Below are 26783 nucleotides of genomic sequence, written 5' to 3'. Positions count from 1 at the left end.
ACAAGATACACTGGAAATTCTATCCATTAAATGAAGGAAGAGAGAAAATAATTTATTCAGGACTCATATTAGGTGGATTTAAATTATTGAACTTGAATTGAAATCAAGCAAAACAGAGCTAAAAAAGTAAAAATATCTAAATGTCTAAATGTCTAAAGATTCAAAACAAAATATTCAACTTTTTCAAAAATACTATTGAAATGTACAGATGCAGCCATTCAAAACAAGCGGGGTATGCCGCGGTAAAACGCAGTGGGCGTGTTGCGGTATAACACGTTATAACTTGTCATACCGTATAATACCATAATAATACCGCAAGTAAGATAATAGTATCCAGAATTACCGCCAGGTGGAGCTAATAAAGCTCAACCTCTCATGTACAACATTTGAGCTGTTGCTAGAAAACACCCGGATTTGACTCCCAATCACTGCTGAGGGACAATCTTTATTCAATTAAGAATTTAAGTTGTATACTGTATTACAGCATGTTAATCATTATACATTAAAATTGGTATATTTTATGAAAGCAAGATTGATCAGTTGGACAAAAGTACACAACCTACCACCTTTATCATAAATATTTTAATTATGCAGAAATATCTTACACATCAAAGTCTTTACCGAAGATATTACTAGTAGTATTAATAATGAATGACCTTGGACAAGCTGTAAACTGAAAGTATTACCCTGGTGCACATTCTTTGTAACCGTCTTTGTAAACGGAAATACTTTATTTTTTCATTGACAAAAACTAATGGGAAAGATGGTGACTATTCATTGTTATTAAAAAATGACTTATTGTAGATTCGAACAAGTTGTGATATTTAGAAATATAAAAAGGTCAATAGAGTGTCCATAATATTGCTATTTTAGTTTTTCAAAGAAATGTTTGTTAAAAGAAAACTCATAGCGATAGCTGGATTTGAACAGCCAACTTCTCGCTTACAAGTCAGGCACTTAAACCATCATACCACTAACACAGTCACATGACAAGTGGTGAAACAGCCGTACACATATCTATTGATATGTGTATATACTACTGTTTGTGTTACAGTACATGAATATAATTATATCGTTATTAATTTCTTTCGATACGCGATTCCAAATTATATTCCCTATTAATCAAATTCTAAAAGTATGCTTGTTTACTCCGATCGAGCGTATTCACAGAAAAACTTAAAACTCACTTTTCTCACAAAGCACTGTATACTGTATAAACGTATAGTAACATGGTCAGAAGGAGCAAGGAGCACATAAAAATGCTTCCAAAATAACCACATGTAAGACCCTGATGCTTAAACTGTTTATAGAGAAATGGAATACTGGTGTGTATTTTTTCTTTAAAATATCAAGACCAGCAATATACAGTTTACATAATATGTTTATGTTCCTAAATTAATATAGTTTATGACCTTCAGATGCGTTATGCTCCTATTCTTTTTATGGTCAGCTACTAAAATTTCCCTTTAGTGGTAAAATTCTATATAAGTATTCAATACTTGCGGATTAAAACATGCACAGTAAAGACATTAAATGATTGAATCTTTCCACGACCGACCATGCACCACGAATTCCCCTGTCGGTCATTTTGGCCAGCCAATCACGTACCGCGGAATGACGCGGTATGACGCGTTATGAAGCGGTATGACGTAATGATTTGCCCGCTGTACGGGTTTGTACCGCGCACTTTGAATGGCTGCATCTGTACCTACAGTACTGCAAAAGCACTGAAATGTGCCTGCATTATGATGTCTGTACTATTTGCTTTTCCTATTTCATTGTAGCAAAAACTATTTTTTGGTGCCTGAATAGGTTAGTGTGTTGTACACCCATGGATATTTACCAAGCAGTTCAAAGACTACATGTTTTACCTACTGTATGTAAAGTTTAAGAACTTTGAAAGTTTGGAGGACCTTAAGTAGTTTTAAACATTGACAAATGTTTGTCTTTAGTTCCTTCTTATCTATTTCTTGTAAAGTAATTGTGATACAATAATTATGTAAGCCTGGACTGACATTTTAGACAGCTGCTGGTGCCAATCATCATTAAAGAACTCTTCCTTAAGTTCCACTTTCCTTTATAATACTAGATAAAAACAAATACAATTATAACAGTTATTACTTTATATTTTTTAGTCCACAAATTTGTTTTTGGAGTTAAATCAATTTTTGTATTTATAGGCAAACAGTACATTTTTTATTCTTAGTCTTATGCACTTTGTATTGACTACCTTGCCTTAATTTATGTTTCATTTTAGAAGTTTTACCACGTAGAGACTGCTTTCCAAAATAGATTATATTTTTTTTTACAATTAATACTTACATTAACTGTCAGATACTTACTGTTCCCATACATGTGTCCTTTACATCCACCCAGACTGAATCGGCCACAACTTCGATTTGTCCACCTTTTCTGAGGTAATAATATGCCACAAACCGGAAAGAAGGAATCATTTCTTTTTCAATGCGCAGTGATAATGTAACCAAGGACTGCCCAGGTAATCTTGCCTGTTTTCCAGCTGTCATAATCTGTCCTTTGTTTACAATCTGTTGAAACACAGTGAAGTTACAATTACATTTCTAAGATTCTAATAAACCTCAATGGAAAACAAAAAACTTAATTGATAGTCTTCACACTAGCTTGAAACTGAAGACAGGATTGAAAATATATATTCAGACAAAATCAGGCTGATCTGCTTTGTCACCGATATCTCTAGGTGATGAGCCAGAGTAAAAATACTTCTTTACAGTACAAAGTCTTATTCATATTATGATTACCTTGCAGGTGAAATGTCTGAAATAAGTCATAAAATGAATGTGCAAAAAACATCAGCATATGAAAGGAACAATTTATACTGTTGGAATAAATTCCAGCTGTAACACTGTGGTATCCTTTATCAGGAAGAGCTGAGACAGCAGGGATGCAGTTGGATATGCAGTCTGCTGTTTATACAGGCTGTCCTGGAACAGAGCATACAGGCTGACTGGAAAGGATCCTCCTAGGAAACAGGCAGATGGGCTGACAAGATCAGGGATGCCCGAGAAACAACTGACAGAGTAAGGGCTTCCTGGTAAACATACAGAGGTATCACCTCTGGCCATGTGCTGAGATGGAACTTACCTTTCAGTTTCAGTGAAAGTGAATATCAAGCAGAGAACTAATTGGACTGCTTTCAGTAGTTTAATGTCAGATAACTGGTAAAGCACTGAATTAGCCTTAAATGTGATGTTTAATTTGTAGCATGATAGGAAGATTGCTGCCTTTTTGATAGGCAGGCAAGTGGATAGACCTGGGGTCTGGTCTCATTCTCACTGAGATGGCTTGAGGGCACTTGGGAGAATGCTGCGTTTACCCATGGCAACTTCACATTGCAAGCGTGACACCAGTCATTTTAGAATTGCCTATACACTTAAAACAATTTAGTGTTTCTTTGTTTGAATTTTTGTTTCAATAGTTTGATCAAATTCTAATGACAAAATAACCCAGTTTTAAATTTTAGGTTGAGAAGCGGTCATAATCAGAAACCTCTTAAAAATCATCTTTTGTAATCATCTTAAAACTCATCTGTAGTGTTTTACACTTTGGGAGGAAAGGATAAAATATAATGAACTGAATGTCATGACTTATTGCACAACAATTTCGTATGTTCTTTTGTGAAAATGAGGACCTTTTAGACAGACTTCAGGGGATTCAATTAGACAACTAAATACACACCTGATATGAAAAATACTTTATTTGATCCTGGACTCCAGCGTCATTGCCTAGATTCAGATTAACTTGCAGATTTGTTCCTGGTTCCAGTTCAGCTGCCTGGATTCCAATATGAAGGTAGTTTTTAGAATTCAGTTGTGTCCTATAAGGCAAGGCCTCCATGCTTCCTGTAGCTTGGCGATCAGGAGTGAGATTAGGAGCTTTAGTTTTCACCTGTCAAAAATCACAATGTAAGATAGAGGCCATTACAGTCAGAGATCACAGGGATGATTATAGATGAACTGAAAGATCATAGCCTTGAATCCCAAATTATTATTTGAATTCATATTTGAATAGCAATTTTATACATATTTAACACATTGAACATGAGTTCCTAAAACAGCATGTAGAACATACAGTGATTGGTAGTCGTGTAGCATCCCCACGTGTGTTAACGGTCATCTTTGTTGTTCCTTGTTGTTGAGTTCTGCCAGAAATTTCTGGACTTATTTCAACATCAATGTTGCTTGCTGGCGTGCCATCTGGATTTGTCACGAGAACCTTTGGGAACAGAAATATTTTATTAGGATACAGAGATAAAAAAGTAGATTTCATTATTAAAGGTTTTCTTTTTCTGTACACTGTGTGATAAAAAAAACTCTCAATGTCAGAAATAAATGTAAAAGATGGAATATTAAAGAAGAACAAGTTTAGTAAAAATCTCTTTTAGTTGTGAAGCTTATTAGCCTATAGTGGATCTGAAAATTGGAACTATACTGATATTTCATTTGTCCATTGTCCTTTTGTTGTTTTTGACATACACATGTAGTGATATGATGATGAACAAACTAATTTAGGGTATTTAGGGTATTAATAAGAGCACAACATCATTTGCTAAGAGAAGATTTGAATGTTATAAATTTTAAAATGAAACAGAAACCTTTTTTTTTCTACCTTTGAAACAAATTCCTATATGAGTTTAATGATAGAATATGCACATATCCACTATATGCAGTTATGTTAAATATCATAGTAGCATTGCTGATAGTGTGAAATTACCATGACATCAAAGGGCATTCCAGGCTTGAAGTACTTGGGAGTCTTTGTGAAATGAATGGCATAAGGGGACTGAACAATTTGGATGCCTCTCCTCTCAGCTTCCACTATATCACTGCCTTTAACAAAATTACAAATATAATATTAAGGTATGAATACAGAATTTTACATAGAAACATAAACTCAGTGACTCATTGCTCCTCTACATTTTTATTATTTGAACATTTCTGGTTGAGAGGAGTCAAACTTTATCTTAAAATTATAGTGACAAAACTGATTTTAAAATTATGTCCATAACAAATTTAACATAATACTTAATTCTAGATATATCTCTACTCTATGTTAAAATTTTATAATACAGCCTTTTCACATATTATTTTTTTCATCATTGATTTATTATATATACAGCTATTTTAAAGGAGACTGGAATTATTCTTTGGAATCCATATTGGAATGAATAAAAACAAATCTGGTGTTAAGTTCATTCAACTGTTTCCTAATGTCTGAGTCATGAACCTGGATGTTTTCCCTAATGGATTAATTAGGGAATTATCAACACTTCTATACTGTGAAATACAGATCCAGCCATTCAAAATGGCTGCGGTAAATCGCAGTGCATGTTCAGCAAGGAAATACAAGGTACCAAATGTTTTTTTAAAATAGGGTGAAATACCTTGTTAAACTGCTAAGTGGTGCTGGGAAAGCTTAAAGTCTCATGTGCAGCATTTGGGCTGTCGCCAAGAAAATGCACAGTTTCGAATCCTGGTCAAAGCTGAGGGACTATCTTTTGCCAGTCAAAGAATTTAAGTTGTATACTTTTTTTTACTTTTAATTATTTTAAACTGTGTATTACAGCATGGTAAACATTAAACTTATTAAAAAGTAGGCATATTTTATAAAAGCAAGATTCCTCAGTTGGACAAAAATACACAACCTTCCACTTTCTACATACATTAATTATATGTATATTATATTTTAATTATATATATATGCAATAAATATTCTATGCATCAAAGTCTTTAACGTGGTAACTTACAGTGGTTTGTTGTTTTAACGTGCTTGTTCTAACATTATAAAGCTTATACACTGTACTTCATTAAAAGTTATAACATTTTATCCTTTTCTAAGAATACGTACTGTAGTAAGAACACCACTTGCTGTTATTGTAAAAAAGTAAAGTTGTACAGATTTAATACCACTTGATAGTAATATTAATATGGAGTCGTGTAACTAAGCAGCTAAAATATCACAAGTGGACATTTTAGAAAGATTTTGACATTGGCTTTAAAAAAAACTTTATACATTACCACTTTATAGTGGTAATGAAGAACAGCTTATCAATATGTTTAAACTGTACCATGACACTGAAGATGTGTTACATCTTTAAGAAAGCCAGTGACTGTTGTTTACTTTGTTGTGACAATGCTGTGTGGCTCTGTTGAATTATTCTGTAAACTGAAGAGTTATAGAGGAGAGTTATAGAGGAGACATACTGTATATCGTCTTTTCTTATATTTCTTATATAAGGACCATTGACGAGATGTAAACTGAAGAGTTACAGAGACGATACGTAGAGTCTTGTCTTTTCATCTTGGAATTTAACCTTTAGAGCAATCCTTTTGGCTATATTTTTACATAACCAGATGTATGAAAATAGTTTGTTATTATAGCTTGTTGCGAACACGATGTGCCTCTCCAGATTTATATTCAAATTAAGAACAGCTTTATTTTGTGTTAATACAGATACTGCACTGTAGTGGCTTTCATACCATATGGTATCATATTTTATATACAGTATACAGTATACGATCACACTGCCGTTCATTGCTGTGTGAGCTACTATTTCATCGAATCTGTGAATCTCACTTCATGGGATTCGAGTGTGTGGAACAGCGGGAGGCAAGACCTGGTGAGGGAGGGGATGGGATGATTATTTTCATTATGCTATGAATGAGTCGCTGAAGAATACCGTTCAAATTTCAGAATTATAACAAATAAACTTTTGATGAGTTTGCACAAGAGAAAAAGGTATTTTTTCAGAAGTTGTGTATTGCGCAAAGTAGGTGAATTTGACAGCTACTGTAGCTAAAGAATTTAAAATCTATCTGACTGTACTTTAGATCTCATGTAATTGGGCAGAAAGTCACCTTGCTCTCACAAGCGGCTCTGTTAAATTTTGTGTTAACAGACTGCACCCATTTGAATGGATTTGTCTCACCTATATCACATTTGTCTTTCTGGGGCGAGGAGGTTGAATGCCTTTTAACATCTAATATGTCACTAGCAAACCAAGAGACTAAAACCCACTATCTGCCTTGAGACATTTCTCAGACTGCTCCAAAGTGCAGAATAAAATCCACTAAATTGACACCACAATTACCCATAATACAGACTGCAGTACCATAATACCTGTAATACAAAGGACCACTACAAACTAAAACCAGCAGCACCCTGATTATTAATTTATTATTTTTTATAAAACCGCTAACATCGACACAGGTGCTGCTGCTGTTCATAGCCTCTCAGTAATTTAAAATGTGCTGAACTTCTTTTAACTTTTAACACCTAATCACATTTGTCTGTCCAGGGTGTCGCTATGAGAATGTGAATGTTTTCCATCCCCATCCCCCAAGCAAAACTATCTATTCTACATAACAAACATAATGGGGTGTAACACTACTAGCCTTTGTGACAAATAAAATATTTGTTAAAGTACAGAACTGCGTTACATAAAGTGGCTGCAATGGACTACATAAAAGTTAATTCCAAACTGAAAAGAAAAACCTCAACATGTCTCCTCTGTAACTCTTCACCTTACAGATTGTCCAAGATATTATTAATATCTTCCATATTGCATTAAAAGTTTAACATTTTTACAAGTTTAATCCACCAGTCTATATATTTTCTAACCGCCTTATCCAGGACAGATAGCAATCTCACCTATAACATTTGGTTATTTTTTTAACGATTTTGACAGACTTCAGAATGGTTCAGCTGATGCACAGAAATGTAGCATGATGCATTGTCCCATTATTATTATTATTATAATTATTATAATTATTATTAAGTCACTTACACCTGCGATCCACTTTATTCAAACTAAGGTTTCTAAAAATGTAACCAGGTACTAGATATTGTTTAAATAAAAGCTGTGAAAATGTTTACATATTGCAATCTTTAAAATGCTGTGGTTTGAAGGCTCGGTGTCATTTTACACAAAGTTATTGACATCTGAAACATAGTATCTCATAAATAGGCGTTTTAATTAGAGAAGGTTATGAAAACCGGAGAAAACAAATGACTCTGAAAAAGATACAAGAAGTTTACATTTGTATTATTAGTATTAATAACAAAAATTAGTATTAGTATTTTTATAATAAGTAATAAAAGCAGTATTATTATTAAATTAATACTGTTAATAATGATCAGACACATTATTATAGTTTCAGTGGTATTTTTATACCGCTTTGTTATTCTCGATTCGAATTATAATATATACGATTTCGTTTTAAGGCTTGTTGTAAAGGCTTGTGTTAAATTGCCTTTCACGTATTCACGTTTGCTCATTCATGTTTTTATTTAATATCACTTAACATTGAATATCTTATATAAAAAAACAACTTTTTAATATAGTGTACATAATATTAACTATTTTATATTTTAAAAAGGAGTCTTTGTTTTTTAGAAGAACAATTTGTTCCCAAACCAGGCATTGAACTCAGAACACCTAGACAGAACCTCTGCTGTACCTGCTGTACCAACGGGCTACTCGGAAACACAGCTGAGACAAACAACTTAAAATGTTTCTAAACGAATCATGTGTGAATGAGTCAAATTAAAAATAAAATGTGCTTACAAAGAAAGTGGATTACAGTAATACTACCAGCTATATAAATACATATATTTAGATCCTTAAATTAATAGCATTATTAATTTCTTTAGATAATTTTATTTCTTATTTAGCGGATTCTAAAAAGTACACATTTTTTTACTGCGATAACAAGCGTAAGTATTAATAGATAAGGTTAAAACATATAACTTTTTATAAAGTATATTAACTTAATATAGCCAGAATGAGCACGTCAAAATGTTTCCAAAATAACCACAACAAGTGACCGAGTGAAAGACTTTGATGCATAAAATGTTTTTGAAGAAAGTGGAATACTGTTGTATATTTTTTATTTAAACTGCCACTTCCATCCATATACAGTTTACATAATATGTTTATATTCCTAAATTAATATAGTTTATGACACTCAGAGACATTAAGCCCCTCTTTTTTTATGCTTATCTAACAAATTTCCCTTTAGTTGTAAAATCCCACATTAATATTCCATATTAAGCTGATTTCAACATGCATGGTAAAGAGATTAAATGAAGCAATCATTACACTCACAACTAATACACCACAAGTGCCACCTGTCGTTTTTTTTGGCCAGCCAATCACGGACTGCGATATTCTATGGTATTCTGGAGATACATTCCCAAAGTACCCCATATTTTGAATGGCTGCATCTGTAAATAACCATTTTTTCACCATATTAATTTGGAGTTGACAAGATCTGCAGGGTCTCTACAGTTATGGGTGATCTTGGAAACTTGCATAAAATCAAAATAGTCCAGGTGTATTCAAAATTACTATGTTTTGAATCATATTAATTATCAAAGAAAAATGACTAAGTATAACAAGTTGATACATTTCAATAAGGATAGGCAGTTGGTTTCTTAGTAGCAAAACATCCCCAGAACTTATCTGTTTAAAGTCTGAAACATTTAAAACAATACAAGCTACTCTGCCAACTTACCCTTCACCTTGAACTTTCTGAATTAAGTTTTACTTTTAAAAAGAAGCTTCAATGAAATTACTATTGTATTCTACTCTGAATTATGCTGTAGTGAAGACTAAAGTCAAATTCACAGCAATTCACTAGAAACATTTTGTTTGACATGGACCAAACATCTAAAAAAACAAAATAGTATAGATTCAGAAAATGAACTTCACAAATGTCAACAGCATTTGTGTCTGTTGATGTTCCAACAGTTTTTTTTTCACATACATCCTTTGCCAATGTCTTGCACGCTGTCTGAAAATGTTAAAGAAAAAGACTTACCAGTTGATGTTAAAACTGTTGCAGATACATAGATTGATTTTTTAAGTATTTCCTTCATTTCTTTGTATATCTTTAAAATATGTTGTCTTTTCAATGTGGCTGTTCCCTTTCCAGCTGTAATCTGAAATAGAGAACAAATTAATTCAATTTGTTTGTTACATTGTGCAATTTTTTACACTTTTCAATGCCATAAATAAGCCTGTCCATCATTAACTCCATTGAGCCAGGACGCAAATCAATGCAAATCAAAGGAAAGTTCATGTGATTACTTTGAATCATGAATGACAGGGAAAAAATAAGTTTCAGCCATTTTTAGGTCTTTATCTTAATTTACAATATGTTCACTTTTGTTTACTCAGAACTAAAATGATTAATTTTGGTCCACATATAACTAACCTGTATACAGTATGTGTAGTTTATTGATCTGTTTAAAATATCTTGTAATGTATATATTGTGAAATGATACATTAGTTATATATTGTTAAATACAAACTTTAATGGCTATTGAATTTTACTACTCTTTGCTTCCTCATTGATAGTTATAATTGTAATGTGTCACATAAAACATTTAATTATTTGGATTATAAAGTGTGATCAGGTGTCAGTAACATGTCAATGGTGGAATTCATCAGTGTCTGTGCAAGTCTGAAGATGCATATCTGTGGGGTGTAAATGAAAACTTCACTTTACTCGCTGGGGAATATTATAAAACCCTCAAAGACTGGATAATGTGCAGGCAAATCTAAGGTGTTCAAAACAATTTTTGGTTTCTACCAAGCAAGTAAGAGTTTACTAGTTTGAGTAAGCAGTTGCATCAGCCTGTGTAGGCTATAAAGAAACAGATAAAGGTTTATTTCATGCTAAAGGAAAACAAAAGAAACACAGTGTGAAGCTTCAGGTGTGAAGCCTTCTTCAAGTGCGAGGGAGAGAGAGAAATTGGCATGGGAGAACAACAGACAGGGTAGTTAGCAAGGGGCACGGAGAAGGGGAGAAAGAACATCGACAATCAGGGAGAATGAGAGGAGAGGTATGAAGCCAAAACCAGCAAATGCATAAAAGGATTTAGAAGGAGACAAGTCTGTTCTTGAGAGGAGGGGGAAGGTATGATCCTAGCTTCAGGATAATTTTGGTTAGGGATATAATCTTTGATCTGACAGTTCTGATATGTTCCCAGAAATGGACTGCCAGTCTCCTTCTTGTCTCACCAATGTAAATAGCTGGGCATTTTCTGCATGAGATGCAGTAAATAGAGTTGCTGGAAATATACGATGTCATCTGCATAGTCTGGAATTGTCCAGAAGGGCCGTGAACAGTTTAGTACATTAACATATCCCTTTAGCCTAAAGACAAAGTGAGGGAGAAAGTGTTTCCATTTATGTGGGAAAGGAAGAAGTTAAAAGTGGACCCCTGACACCCTTCAGAAAGCTTTCATTTGATCAAACTACTGTTGTTTTAAAAATATCTACTGTTGCAGGAATGGTGTTTACGCCTTAGATTAGATAGAAATTATTTTTTTATATTACTTTTGTCCTTGTAAAAGAGCACCAATTGTTGTGTGCGCTAACTTCAGTGATTCCAGTGTGTAATCAGACCCTTGTTATGTGGTGAAAATGGGAAAATGGGAACTTGATTCTTACTTCTATTCGTTGAAGGGAGTCTGGGAAGCTTCTCTTTTCATCATTGTCCAGCACTACTCCAAACACCACATATGCAGACCCCACGACATCTTTTCCGTACAAGTACCTAATGTAAACAGTACAGGAAATGAAAAGGGCTGCAATCAGGTGTATGTTGAGGCAGTCATCTCTTCAATTATAGTGATATTTATGTTTTTCTTTAAGCAAAATTCCATCCCGTTTTTATTTCTTAGTAGTTCAATAACATTCACAGAAAAAGAAAAACAATAGCCAGTATAGTTTATATTATATCTGTAAAAATTTTCAGGGGCAAGACAAATTGTATAAAACTTGGCTGTGCTTTCTGCGGCACATAGACATGACATAGGATCCATGAGGCTTGGCTTTCTGTTAGAGTGAGACAGTTTTAGTCCATGCACATTTACATTTGTTTCTAGAACATATGACACTCATGACAGTAAGCCATATTTAGGAACTCTTCAGCAAAGCATGTTTCATTTTCTCTGTTGCATGTTTTAACTCACAGCATCACCTGTTTTGACTGCTCATGACTGACGAATACATTTGTATAATTCAAATATGATGAAAGGGTGGCAGGCAGGTTGGCGTTGTCATGTAATTTATCTACAGTATAACTAACTACAGTATGACAGGTGGAAGACTCTCTTCCCTGGAACATCACACCATGGATACTACAGTACATTTCCTTACAATGACACATGTGCTCCAGCAGGAGGTAAGACCACATTGTTAAGGGCTATACCTGCTTAAGAAATTTCTGGCAGCATCTTGTTGGAGGAGTGTTAGTTTGGAGGGCTAGCTGTTGTTTATAAATGGTGTTTAACTACAAGTCTGTTACTTTTCTCCAGGAAGAGCAGGACTGTGCCGTGAACCTTGATACATAGGATTGGATACACAAGTCGTTGGTGGTCTCATGTATTGACTGGATTGTAGGAGAAGAGATCCAGTTCCTGTTCCTAATTTGTTCAGTTGTAAAAGAAGGCAATAGATTTAATTTACAATGATTTCTGTACTGAGTTGCCTATTGTTAAAAATTAACACTTTTTACTGTATGTATGGCTCCTGTCACATATATCCTTAGATATTTAACCTTGGAAACTGAATCTTTCTCTCTTTGTATTTTATATTATCTTTATTTTATATAATAATTATTATGTGCATTTATAAAGTATGTTTTATCTCAAGGGATCCCAGAGTGCTTCATATATAAGAGTCATGTGAGAGAGATCAGACTGAGCAAACATAAAGGTGTATTCAGCCAGGACAGCAGGGTTACTTCTTTATTGATTAAGTGGTAAGGATCTCAATTTAATATTTTCATAGACCCCATTCACCAAGAGAAGGGTCCAAAACTATTTTAATTTGAAGCACAAAATTTATTTAGATTTGGACAATATTGTTACCATATACTCTTAGAACTACCTTTACATGTCTCTGTGTACCTATACATTTGTATTTGTATATGAGGCTAGGAGACCCATTGTGCACTTCATCAATGAGGTGGACTTGAGGGCACAAATAATCTAATCAGGGTTCTTACAACTTGAGAATATTTTAACCTCTTTGAGAAATTTATATTGTATAATTTCTGTTCTGTTGTATAATTATGTTTGTTTTATTCATTTCAGGGCTGGAGATTAACATAACAATAACATTTCAATTTATATTGTTTATATTTACTTTGTATCTTCTTGACACAGTATGGAGGTTAATTGTAATATAAGAATAGAATTTACAAACAAAACATATTTATAATATAAGATTTGTTTATAATTACCCTACCTGGCAGTTACTGAGACAGTAAGTTCTTCATCATCAATGTAGAAGAACAGCTGATGTGGTTCCAGCTTCACTTCAAAATTTGGCAGTACTAGACAACAAGTAAATAAGTAGGATTAGATCGTTTTTAAAGGTTTGTCTACATTTCTATTCAATACTGTAGTATCAAAGGTATTAAAAACCATGAAAGCAAATTAGCATTTATTATATTTAGTATTTTAAGTAGTATAAGTATTTTATTTATATTCTATTCATTTTTTAATATGTTTGAATGTAATTAATTTAGCACCTTTTCAAACTAATATTGGTTTGACATAAGGCCAGAAAAAATATTATATACACAAAATAAAATATAAAAAATGAATGTTGAATTCGAAAACAAAATAAAAGGCTTACCATATTCCTTTACTTCAAAATCAGCTGTAAAATTTTTCTGAGGTGTACTTTCAAATTTTGTAACAACTTTCCATGTTCCCGTACTAGAGAAAGAAAAAAAGAATTGTCATACTCTGTATAGAAAAACTAGGAAAGATTAACATTCCTAAATTAAATAATAACATAACATAAATTAATAAACACAGAACAACTTTTTTTGTGTTCCAAAACCTTGCCTCTTCTTTACCTTAAAGTCATCATTTATCAAAGTGCTTAAAAAAGTATGTTCTGTTTGAACTCCTGACTCCACCAAACACAGCATCTCTTTCATCGTTCAGAATTCTGTTCATTGTGTTTTGATTGAGGTGGTGAAAGAGACAGCAACTACAGCATCTGTACGCTTGTGGGTGAAGAAAAATGTATGTGTTATTTTAGGGTGGGGTAACAACCTACCTTTAGAGCTACAGTGTATCAGAGATCTGATCATATGTCTAGTCATGGCTCATCTATTCGTGCTATTTGTTTCTGTATAAAGCATTTAATCTGATTGTGGTTGAACCTGGCTTTCTGTATCTTTGTTACAGTATTTGGATACATCAACAAGGTCCCCATTTTAAAGCGGGCATCTCCAATTTATACTGTATATACAGTATATTTGTGTGTTTCCAATGGGCATGTCTATGTGTGGGTTGCCTTCACAAGTTCATGTTGATCAGTTCCTTCACTATTATAAACACAATTTCAATTAACAGGAAGCTTACCTAAGTATTTCTGGCAGCTTATATGATCCTGAAATAATTCCATTGGCTGAAAATAAGAGGTCTTTCTGAATTACAATACCATCAGGAGTCTGAAAAAGAGAAAAAAGAAGAACACGTATTAGTTCTAATATATACATACTATATACAGGAACACCCAGATGGTAACTCTGCTGTAAAAATAACCTTTTTCTGATTTTTTGTGATGTGTGCCTCAAAGAGTGATTTTTTATTATTTCTATGTCTCAGCATGGGATTAAGCTCTGCATGTCCCACACTGACACAGCTCATGTCTCAGGACTCCTCATACAATACATATCAATATATATATAAATTAATACATATGTATGTACATATAAAAACACAGATGAACTAAATAAATGCAAAACTCACATGTAATGGCTTCAAAGCATCAATCAAACATTTTAAATATAAATATTAAACAAATAATACTGGCAATTCAAAAGGACTATTGACTTTGACTTCCTGAGTATTGCACAATCTTCGCACATCATAACTACCCATATGATCATACTAGATATTTTAAGAGGTTACATTTCTGAAGTGTTTCAGAATACATTTACACATACTGAACATTGCAAATGCCTAAATATCAAAACTAGGTAAAATTCCTGCTTAATTAATGGCAAACTTAACAGTTTTACAATGGTCCATTCCTGATTTAGTTTAATTCTGTAAAATAAGAGCAATAAATACTTTACCATGATTTCAACGGAAACTGAACTTTTACTAGGATCCAGACGATTGGTCAGGGCAAAAACTCTATAAAGAACTGAAAAACAAGATCTCTGTGAAATATACAATATAGTATTTCTTTATTTTATTACGCTATAGATACAATTCAAGTAAAGCTATGTAATTGATTTTAATTTAAAAAAAACATTTTGATAGTGCCTAGCAAGTTTGAGGAATTAGTGTTTCTCTGGAATTTAAGCTCATGGCTGTCAAAGACCCACTATTTCTTATGTAAAATAATCAATTAGCATTGCTTTGTGGAATATTTTTTGCAAAAAAGGTGCCAGTGGTACTGAAAAGTGCATAGAAGATTACATTCTTATTTTAGTTACAGTATAGTTTGTGTTTTCAGTTTTATAGTTGTTATACTGCCATTCATGATTAAATATCACTAAAACTTTACGAAGAGAAAACAAAACAAAGCCAAACAAAGTTTGTCAATCCTAATTCATATAAGATCAAACTAAAATATTATAATGTGCTTTTAAACAAATTTTAACAATATAAAAAATTAAAGTTAAACACTCTTAGTCTCTAATGAGATTTGGATGGGAATTATAATGTCAGGATGCCTCAATGCAGAATTCCCTATCAACTATACATACAATTATTACGCAATGTACTATTTGAAAAAAAAGTGTACAGTACAATGATGAGCTTTATACTTGAGTAAAACCATTCTAAAATCAATTCTATGTTTTACAGGTTTTGAATGTATTTGTGCTAAAAATGGTTAAATGTGGTGACAAATGTTATTTTAACAACATTTATTTAATGTTGAACCCTTTATAGAATCCACAATTATACAGTAATTATAATAATCAAATCCAGATAAAATAATAAATTAGCCTCTTAGTCATTCTGCTTTACAATAAATAATGCCCCCTTACCTGTGTCAGTGGGAGTGTAAATAGATTTGTCTGTCTGCACAAATATATATCCAGACTGGAAAGAAACCAATACAGCTGACTCCACTACATGTCCTCCAAATTTGGCTTGCAGGTATACATACTGATTAAGCTTGGATTCTTTATTAAATGATCCCTCGGGAATCTAGATTGAGAAAAAAAAATGGTGCATCTACTTGTATAGTTGTTCAAGTAAATAATTAGTATTCACGGGACCGTACCATAGTCAAAATGGCACTCATTCCTTATTGCATTATCTGGTCATTTCATATACTGTAATTTTCTTTAAAAAGGATCAAGCAATGACTTTTGCTATATCCTGTCTGAACAAGGAGTCATCAATCTTTTAAGTCTTCTGCACAGGAGGGTTGAAGACATGCAGTTACTTTCATCTGATTTCATTCAATTTAATATTTTGCTGTGCGACAAGCTCCACCGTATCTGACAGTAAAATTAGTGCTGATTGAAAGAGGGTTCTGATTGAAAGCCTGCTAGTTTCTGATAGTGCCTGGCAAGTTTGAGGAATTATTGTTTCTCTGAAATTTAAGAATCTCTTGGCTGTCAAAGACCCACCCTACCAAAGCAGTACAGAGCAGGTAATAAACTGTCTCTTTTTCATGTTTGGAATTTAGGTTTTAAATAATTTCCAACTTTGTGTGTGAGAAACTCTACCAGGGTTCTCAGGGTTCAGCATACAAGGAAATTCATAATGAACATCAAATTAAGTACAGGAGGCTTTATTGCAGGTTTTTCCATGGCTTGTTAAAATAATGTTGAAAAAACCCACTTCCATCTACATGCTGTTTTGATACCAAACACAGAACACATATGTATAAGTCAATATGTATTTTGGCTGTTACATTCTTCACTGTGCAAAGTCTATCTTCATTAAAATATCAGGGTAATCAGGGTAACTGATCGATGCAATAGTGTTTTCCGAATCATACAAATTTCAGGCCTTTCCAAACCAAACGAAGTCAACAGCCAGTGAAGACCAACAAGATTTGGTTAATTTTCATTTAACAACAAATGGAGGAACTGTTATTTCACCATTGTTTTGTACATCAATGTCTGTAGTACAAACAACACTGAATAGCTTGCACGTGTAAGTCCTATAATACAAGTAATACTGCATTAGATTTGAAACAACTATAATTCTAAACATAATGTCTCTCATGTTCTGGTACTGGACCAAGGTTCCAGTATTTATAAGCCCTTTCACAGGTGATTGTTAATGGTGAACTCATCAATTGGTGAAAATACTCTATGGTGTTCAGCAGTATCACAAAACACTATGTAGTTATCTCTGTGTTATATTGTGCTACGTGGCATAGTGGACATTTTCTTTTTTATGTCTGTAAACCATAATAATAGGTAAATGGTTTATTCCATTCTGGAAAGTAAACACAACATTTCGGCCCTGGAGCCTTCTTCAGGTGTCAGACTGAAACGTTGTGTTTCCTTTCTTAACTTTTCAGCATGGAATAAACCCATTACCTGTTCCTTTGCAGCCTACGCATACTGACGCTACCTACAGTACTTGAACTACTTCAACCATAAAAGATATACTTTTATATGGCAGTACTGAGTGTAATAATCCTAATATTCTGGATTTCATATTATTAATTGACTACTACACGGGGTCCTTATTATTAGTCATAGATGTATTCCAGGAAAGTGCAATGAGTAGTGGCAGTCGGTATAACAGGAATTTATAAGAAGAAGAAGAAGAAGAAGAATTCATTAAATCATTCAAACAAATTCTTTAAATTGTATTTGTGATGACTAGTAAGATTTTTTATGTCTTAAGAAACAATGGAAAAGGGTGGATTAAGATACAACCAAAATATTTGTATGTACAATTTGAATGTACAATTCAATGAGATTTGAAGAGGATAGTTCGTGATTTTTGAAATCAACAAATTATGAACAATAATCCAGCCAGTAGTACTGTATGGTGCAGAGCTTTAAACTCTCACCAAAAAGATGGAGAGTAAACTCATGGGTTTTGAAAACAGTGTCTTAAGAGAATTACAGAGAGCTTTATAAGGACCCTGATATTGTTACTAGTGTCAAAGAAGACTACGGTGGTATGGCCATGTAATGAGAAGAGATCAAGACCTAATAAAAGAAGGTAGAATGTTGGACCAATAGTAGAAGAGAATATTGAGGGAAAGAGGTCACGAGGAAGACCTAGAATAAGATGGCTTGCCTCAGTGAAAGATGCCGACAAGAAGGAAATTGATGTAGATGCCTGGAGAGATGTGATGGAGGAGGCTAGTGGGGAAGGCAATCGACCAGCTTCGGTCCGAGGATCCATCTCAGTAAGCAGTAAGCAGTATTAAGCACTTTTACATTGTAATTCTTGAGCTTTGATAGTAATCAGGTTGCTGAAGAGTTTATTTTTTTCTGCGGACAAAACTACATAATTTCTTGGCGTTTTTTGAAGCTGTCTTGGTTAACATAGAGTCTGTCACACACATAATTTGAATTTATGTTAATTTTTTTCCTGGGGGTTAACCCAAAATGCCAGACTATACACTTCTGAGGTGTCACAGTCAACATCCCTCACCTAGACGGCACTCCACTACTCCACACTACTGTGTGGTTGCTGGTATGTTCTCCAGGTGTGCCTTGTTTTGTCTCCCTCTATTTAATCCCAGTGCCTCCAATGCTCATTTCTCACCATTAGGGTTCAGATGTTGCGAAGCGCGCCTATCACCAGGCTGTTGCATGCTTGAGGGCAAAGGCCTCATCCCCAATATCACCTGACCTCTGAGCCCGGGACCTGGAGGACCTCGCCCTGTTATTGTTTATGTGCAGATGCAGCTATTCAAAATGCGCAGTAAAACCGTGTATTGTGCAAAATTATCTAAAGTGTAGTGCTTTATACCGAAGTATAAGTATGTGATTGGCTGACCAAAATGACCGACAGGGGCACTCGTGGTGCATTGGTTGTTAGTGAAATGATTGCTTCATTTAATGTCCATGTTTAAATCTGCTTATACTGAATATTAATATTGAATTTTACAACTAAGGGGAAATGTTGGTAGCTGGGCATAAAAATAAGAGGAACATAACATCTGTGAACATCATAAAAATATTAATTTAGGAATTTAGGCTGTTAGTGGTAGTTTAATTTAAAAATACACAACAGTATTCCACTTCATAAACATTTTAAGCATCAAAATCTTTCATTCGGTTACATGCTGTGGTTATTTTATAAAAAAATGTACATGCTCCTTCTGACTATATTAAGTTTATATACTTCATAAAACGTTATAATGTTTTACTCTTTTCTATGAATACTTGCCTCGTTATTGCAGTAAAAAACGCATACTTTTTAGAATTTGATTAATATGGAATATAATATGTAATCCCGTATCTAAATAAATTAATAATTATATAATTATATTCATGTAACTCAAATTATTACAATAATATGATTACTTGTAAACTTTTTGCCTGCCCTTTACAGTTATAGCTTAAGTTGTCAAGCAGCATGTTGGTGTAATGGCTTTGGCATATAACTTGCATGCTGGAGGTTGGGGGTTTGAACCCAGATCTTGAGTTTTTCTTTTAACAAATAAACATTTCTTTAAAAAACTAAAATAATAAATATTATCGACACTATATTGAATTTGTTGGTATTTCTAAATATGACAACACATTCAAAGTTAAGTGATTTAGTAATAATAACTAATAATTTCAAACTTGCTTGTATTTAAAAAAATATTTAGTTTAGGGTGATTTGTCACTGTTTTCACAAACTTCAATGTATTAAACGTCTATTTTTGAGACAGGGTGTTCCAGACCTCTGTTTAATTTCTGAAACTCCCTCTATATTCCATGTTTAACTAACACAACAAAGTTCCAGGGTCATATGGCGTACCAGCTGGCTGCACTCTACGTATCACTCCTGGTACATGAACCACATTTTGAGAACCACTGGTTTAGACAGTTCTGCTCGAGGGATGGCAAGGAATTTTCAGTAGCATGCTCCGTTGTCATTGTTGCTGTTTAACATAAGGCAACCAGCAATCAAATGTCCTGTTTTTTCTTTACACTCATTTTTCCATACTGTTTTAAAACTTGAACAAAGATGTGCCATATGCAAACAGTGCAATGTTGTATAGTTTTAAAGTCACTACAGTATTGCTTGTGGGAAATTAATTTATTTATACTGCATCAAAGCTTAACTCATTCACAGTGCTCGACATTACAAACTCAGAGTTATAAGGAACATGTTAAAATATTTCCAAAATAATCACAAGTGAACGAGTTGAGGGATTTGATAATAATAGAGAAATCATAACAATATCCCCAAGTTGTTTCATTCTAATTATGCAAGCCAACTGAAAGAAGGACACTTAAATCAACACGAAAAGACGTTATAAAAATAAATCAGTTAGAAACACTTTTTACGCACAAAAAATCATTAGTTTTTTTTTGCGCGATCAGCTTAGAGTCGTTGTGTAAGCTGTTAGTTCTTTTTACTCCTTAAACTGTTTAAACACTTTAATTTTGTAAACGCAACACACATTCCATACAGAAATAAACTAATGTTTTTAAAGGTTGCTGACAAAATAGCACAACGTCCACTTACAGTAAAGACCGTTCTACAGCTTCTATTTTTGAAAAACATTTTGAAAAGTTTCATCTATACAAATACCACAGACTATTCTTGATTGTTTTTTCTGAATGTCACACTTAGTTCAATACTTTAATTACATCTAAATAAGAAAGTCGTGTTAGCATAAACTATTAGGAATCAATAATATTAAAATTCGCAATGTAATAATTTGTTGCACTTCTTCCACATCATGTAAAAACATTAATTTACAAGACTTTGTTCCAGTATATGTTGAATATGACTATCAAAAAATAAGTAAAATACAAACTTATAAAGTAAAAAAATGAAGGTAAAATATAATTTGAAATTAAGACAGGATACACTTTTTTCTGTGTCTCTTCCTGCTCTCTCTCACCCGCTTTGATTCAGACACACAATGATTAAAAATGGGAGGGATTGTTTCATGCCAGTCAATGCATTATCATCTCACACCAGAGGGAAGGGAAAAAGATGGTAGTGCTTGTCATTTAAGTCTCCATCACTCTGCACAGTGATATAACTTTTATATAAACAAGATATAGTATCTTGTTCAATTAAAAAAAAACGTATTTTGAATTAATCAAATCCCAGGAGTGAGTTCATAAAGCCAGAATTATGTACTATTCCTACATAACACCTGCCCATCTACTGTAAAGGTTTCAGTGCTTTGTTTGTGTATGTTCCAATCGCAGCAGGGGCAGGGTGTGTTGGGAAACATTTAGGCTGCAATTGAATTGGGGTTCTGTATTCTTCACACCTGAAACATTGTTTTCTCTGAAAGCGTTTTCTTCCCTCTTTAGCTGATCCTTTGCAGCCTACACATGCTTACACAGCTCACTACGTGAATGCTCGTTCTTGGCTGAGAAAGTTTTAGAGAACTTTACAATCATTTTTATTTTCAACAAGTTGAAAATATGACATTTACATTGGTGTTTTTATAATTTTTACACTTAAGCATATGGAGGAGTGTCAGCTGTCAAAGACAGCTCCCCCCCTTCCCCCCACGGATAGACTGATAAAGCAATTTTGAAGTGTTAAGTATCCAGCCGTTGCAAAAGGTTCAATTGCAGCAGCCACAAATAAATAAAAAATAAACTTTTTTTTCTCCTGATGGTAACTGTAACAAATTGTCACGTTTCACATCCTTGCAAAACAATCATGACGTTCTCATCCAATCAAAGGTTTGATGTTTTTTTTTTTTTGAAACCGTGATCTTGATATGCAGGTGTGAAATAGAGTTAACAGCTTCATATTTTAAAGGTTATTAATAATATCTTCTGTGTCATATTTACATTGGACTGTTCTTACAAGTGTAAAAAGAGGCAATACACAATGTGTCTCCTTTATAACACTTCAGTTTACAGAGAACTTCCGCCAGAGTCACACAACATTGTACAATAATACCCTTCTTGTGTCTAATTTCCAGTGAGTAACCCTGTTACAAACGCGCATCGGTCCTTGGCGTCTCATCAAGCTGTTAGTTCTTACAAACGTATCAACGTTTTGTACCAATAAACAGGGGGGGCTTCACAGTGATTCTTCTTTGAACTCAACTGTGCTCCAGTAAATAATGTACAGTTTATCACCTTCTACAATGCTTCTAGTTTAGCAGGATTTGCGTGAAGTGCACATTGTTTAATGGGGATGACATTTCTCACGTCTATATCACTTTATGACACAGTCGGAGTGTCTGTTAATAAAACAGAGTGCCTTCCAATCCATATAACTCCTGAATGATTTCTTTATCTGTTTCAGCTAAATGAGGGGAATTAAATCACTCAGAATCTCAGAGTGTCAATTGTAAAAAGAACCCTTCTTCCCTCCTTTGTTTAACTTAAAGAATTTTGTGAAGAAATCCTCAATCACAATACTATCACTTAATTTATCCAGATACACAAATTCACGCCAGAGCCAACAACAAGGTATAAGAGTGAACTATTTTTATGTATTCACTATATAAGAAACAAATCCAAAGTAATACTCTAATTGCGCTTTGAACCATTTGGTGCAGTGGTTTGTCCATTATCACTACAAAGACAATAAAAGTAAAAAAAAAAAACGAATGTCAAAATATTTCCAAAATGTCCACTTGTGATACTCTAGCTGCTTAGTTACATGATTCCTTATTCATATACATAACAGGAAGAGAAGAGAATGTGATTTTTTTTCTGTATGAGATGTGTGTTGCGTTTATGAAATTCAAGCATTTTAAATAAAAAGTAAAAATCTTACAGCATATACAAAGATTCTAAGCTGATCATGAGCAGGAAAAATCACCCATTTTTTGTGCATAAAAAGTGTTTTTTTACAGCTTTTAAAGTCAAGCAATGTTAGGCAGGGATAAATCATTGTATCTTATTTTGTATTTTGTTTTTAAAAATAAAAAAAATGTTTGCCCATCGTGCTGATAGGCTGTTCTCCGATTACTTGCAAATGTGAAAAAATAACCATTCCCCCCTCTCTTGTTTAACTTAAAGATTTCCATGAAGAAATGCTTAAACACAAAACCATCATGTATAATAATTAATCCAGATACACTCCCGGACCAATTTTGCCAGACACAACCTCCCAGAGCAAAGCAGGCACCTGGGCAATTATTTTCGGTTTGTTTGTTTGGATGGCTACGATCGCACATTGAACCGCCAGGGTGTAGCTCAGTACGTAACAGTTATTACTACTACAAGGACAATAGAAGTTAAAAAAAAAAACGAATGTCAAAATGTTTCCGAAACGTCCACTTGTGATACTTAGTTACACAATTTCATATTCATATAACTATCAAGTGATGTTAAATCACTACATGTATCTTTTTACAATTACAGCAAGTGGTATTCTTATTCTTAAAATTGATGTTTTCTAATTAAAGGATAAAACATTATAACTTTTTATGAAGTACAGAATATAAGCTTAATAATGTTAGAACATGCACATTAAAACTCGAACCAACTGTAAGTTACCAAGTTAAAGACTTTGATGCATAAAATATTTATGCATAATTAAATTATTTAGGATGAATGTGGAAGGATGTGTACTTTTGTTCAACTGAGCAATCTTGCTTATATAAAATATACTGACTTTTTAATGTTTAATGATTAACATGCTGTATTACACAGTTTTGAATAATTAAAAGTCTAAAGAGTATACAACTTAAATTCTTAATTGGAAGAAGGTTGTTCCTCAGCAGTGACCGGGATTCAAAACTGTGGGTTTTCTGGCGAAAGCTCAAATGCTGTACATGAGATGTTAAGGTTTATTAGCTCTGGTGGTTTTATAAGGTGCTTCCAGATACTATTATCCTATTTCAATTAACATGCGGTATGCTGCAGTATTTAACGCAGCATACCTTGCTCATTTTGAATGGCTGGATCTGCGTGTTTGTGTTTTCCCCTTTCCAAGGATTTTAACCTTGTGCCGTTTGAGGATGGATCTCACGGTTTTGGACTAATGGATTGTGCCCTGACCCTCCTTTGGACCCACTCGGATTTAGATGCCTGTCTTTATTTCCCTGTTCACCATTTCACATAATAATAAGTAATAATTAATAATCGCTTACACTTATATAGTGCTTTACAGGTAATGGGGACTCCCCTCCACCTGGATGATGCAACAGCAGCCATAGTGCCCTAGAACACTCACTCAGCTATCAGTGGGGAGGAGAGCAGAGTGATGAAGCCAATTCATAGATGGGGATTATTAGGAGGCCATGATTGGTAAGAACCAATGGGAAATTTGGTTACAGTTAGAAGGTTACACCCCTATTCTTTTTGAGAAACGCCCTGGGATTTTTAATTACCACAGAGAGTCAGGACCTCGGTTTTATGTCTCATCCGAAGACGGCGCCTGTTTACAGTATAGTGTCCCCATCACTATACTGGGGCATTAGGACCTGTTCCAGCAGTAACCTTAGTTTTTCCCAGGAGGTCTCCCATCCAGGTACTGCCCAGGCTCACACCTGCTTAGCTTCAGTGGGTTGTCAGTTCTGAGTTGCAGAGTGATATGGCTACTGGCTTAAGTACTGTCAGTTACTTTGTTGCACTATTAAACCCCTGTGTGTCTTCCCCGAACTACGTCTCCTGTTTCCTCCAGCTCTTACTGTTTCACATAGGGTCTAACATAACACCCAAGACGGACTGCTAAGCCAATCCATAAAATGAGGATTTAAGAGAAGCAATTGACTAAGATGCTTATTTAATTTAATCTGACTTTAGGATGTGAGTTTGGGCTGTCACAATTATTCTAGAATTTCAATGAATGATGAGAAAGGGAAATATATAATTATTTTATGACATAGTGTTTATACATTGCATACCATGGTCATAGAGAGGCCCAAACCAGTTATTCTTATAGGTTACATTAAATGGATTGTTAAATTGTCTAAATTACTTAATTGAACAAACACCCTCTTTAATTGTTTAATAGATAATAATTCAGTTGTTTTAGGCTTTTAGAAGGTTTAAAGGATACCAATACAGCATGCTGGACTGGGCATATCAAAGATCCCCCTGCTGTATACTGTGTTATAACCTCCTAAAACACAAGAAGGGCTCAACTGTTAGCTGCTGTGTTTGACACTCACCTTAATTTTGTGTGTGGCTTGGTACTGATCTGGTTTCAGAATAACACTGCCTACATAAAGCTGCTGCTTTTTTCCTGGAAAATCAAACACAAGAATGTCCACGTTCAGGTCTCCACCAACGTAATCATGAGCTTGAAGGAGTATATTTTCTTCACTCTCCACTCGTAGGACATTGGGAGCAGTAAGAACATAACTGGTGAAAACAGAAAAAGAAACATTAAATATTTTACACCCACTCCAAATATAACCCTCAAGGAATTCAGATGCTGGTTATAGATACAATATGTGAAATTAGTGCAGTTTTTATGTTTCAACAATATGCTTCTCATTCAAAGAAGGGTCCGTGCATTTACTCAAATGGATTTCAAAACAAAATTTGTTTTGGGAAATATGTTTCAGTTAACATGGGTGATTCATGTCTGCTCTGTAGTTCAAATCTTTTATTATGTAATTTAATTCCATTATATGTTTACACACATTTTGTTGAAATATTTCAACCAAACACAGCTAGATATTTTCTCTCAAAAACTAATGACAGACAAAACTAGTTAAATTTTTATCTTTATCTTTTTTCTGGAGATTGGAGTATGGGCTTAATAGAGGACAGATTTTTAGATGATCTGTAATAAAATAATACTATTTTAAAATATTTTACCTCAATATGATACATTTAAACAATTACTAAAAAGGGAAGGTATTTTGACATATTTCACAAAATTTAAATGATCTTTTTTTTCAAAAATAACAGTTTTACAAAAACAGATTCAGTATAAACATTATATAGATTTTCCCAAACATCTGTTATATTTAAACCTTTACTGCTAATAAATCTATGTTCCTTGAAATTTCCTTTATCAATTTCATTTAGCTCTGTAAGTAATAAGCCACTGAAATGTAAAAATGTGTACTCTTAAAACACATAAACATTATACTTACTGCATATTTTCTCAGAACACAAACATCTATTCGTATAAATCATCAGTCAAATAAATAAACGTTTATTTTTATTCACATAAATAAACAGTATAAAAGTATACTCACAGAGGCTGACAGCTGACAGTTGTTGGGTAAGATAAACTCAGCACAGTGAGGCATACCACAAACACATTCATCTTGCTGAACTGGGTATGCCTTACTAAGCCTGCATAGAGGGCAGCCTTTGTATTTATACACAAGATTACATAAAGAGTTTGGCAATAAGACTAACCTTTAAACAGAAAGGAGGATCCTAAGAATGTCTCCAATTCCAAAATAATCACCCCCCCGAGCAACTTAAACCAGAATTTCTATTGAGAAACATTAGAATGCAGTAGAGGTGTTTGGAAATTAAATTAATCCAAATCAAGTGAACTGAAAACAATTGAATCATTGTAAACATTTAGTGTGGTTTCTTCTTGTTCCTTCACTTTGTTTGCCTCAAAAAGTTTCAACAGCTAAAAACATTAAAACCACCATGCTTCTCTAAAAATGGGTCCATTGAATACATACTATTCAACATGTGTTT

At 33.7% G+C, this 26783-nt stretch overlaps 1 protein-coding gene across 1 annotated transcript in view; it reads right to left on the bottom strand.

Annotated features, from left to right (window-relative positions):
* Window positions 1-26429, bottom strand: part of LOC102688304 (complement C3) — an 84820-nt gene extending 58391 nt beyond the window's left edge. Inside the window, exons 1-13 of the mRNA XM_069195920.1 lie at window positions 26321-26429; window positions 25280-25472; window positions 16074-16236; window positions 15150-15220; window positions 14431-14519; window positions 13691-13773; window positions 13298-13385; window positions 11495-11600; window positions 9858-9978; window positions 4750-4865; window positions 4108-4251; window positions 3715-3924; window positions 2343-2546 (exon numbers count right to left, since the gene is read on the bottom strand). Coding sequence (XP_069052021.1) covers window positions 2343-2546; window positions 3715-3924; window positions 4108-4251; window positions 4750-4865; window positions 9858-9978; window positions 11495-11600; window positions 13298-13385; window positions 13691-13773; window positions 14431-14519; window positions 15150-15220; window positions 16074-16236; window positions 25280-25472; window positions 26321-26391 — 1659 coding nt within the window. The 5' untranslated portion in view covers window positions 26392-26429. The remainder of the gene's footprint in view (window positions 1-2342; window positions 2547-3714; window positions 3925-4107; window positions 4252-4749; window positions 4866-9857; window positions 9979-11494; window positions 11601-13297; window positions 13386-13690; window positions 13774-14430; window positions 14520-15149; window positions 15221-16073; window positions 16237-25279; window positions 25473-26320) is intronic.
* Window positions 26430-26783: the final 354 nt, after the last annotated feature.

Source organism: Lepisosteus oculatus, chromosome 11 (genome assembly GCF_040954835.1).
Source record: "Lepisosteus oculatus isolate fLepOcu1 chromosome 11, fLepOcu1.hap2, whole genome shotgun sequence".
In the NCBI taxonomy this organism is placed as follows: domain Eukaryota; kingdom Metazoa; phylum Chordata; class Actinopteri; order Semionotiformes; family Lepisosteidae; genus Lepisosteus; species Lepisosteus oculatus.
Note: the sequence above shows the minus strand (reverse complement) of the source record. Positions and strands in the feature narration are given on the sequence as shown.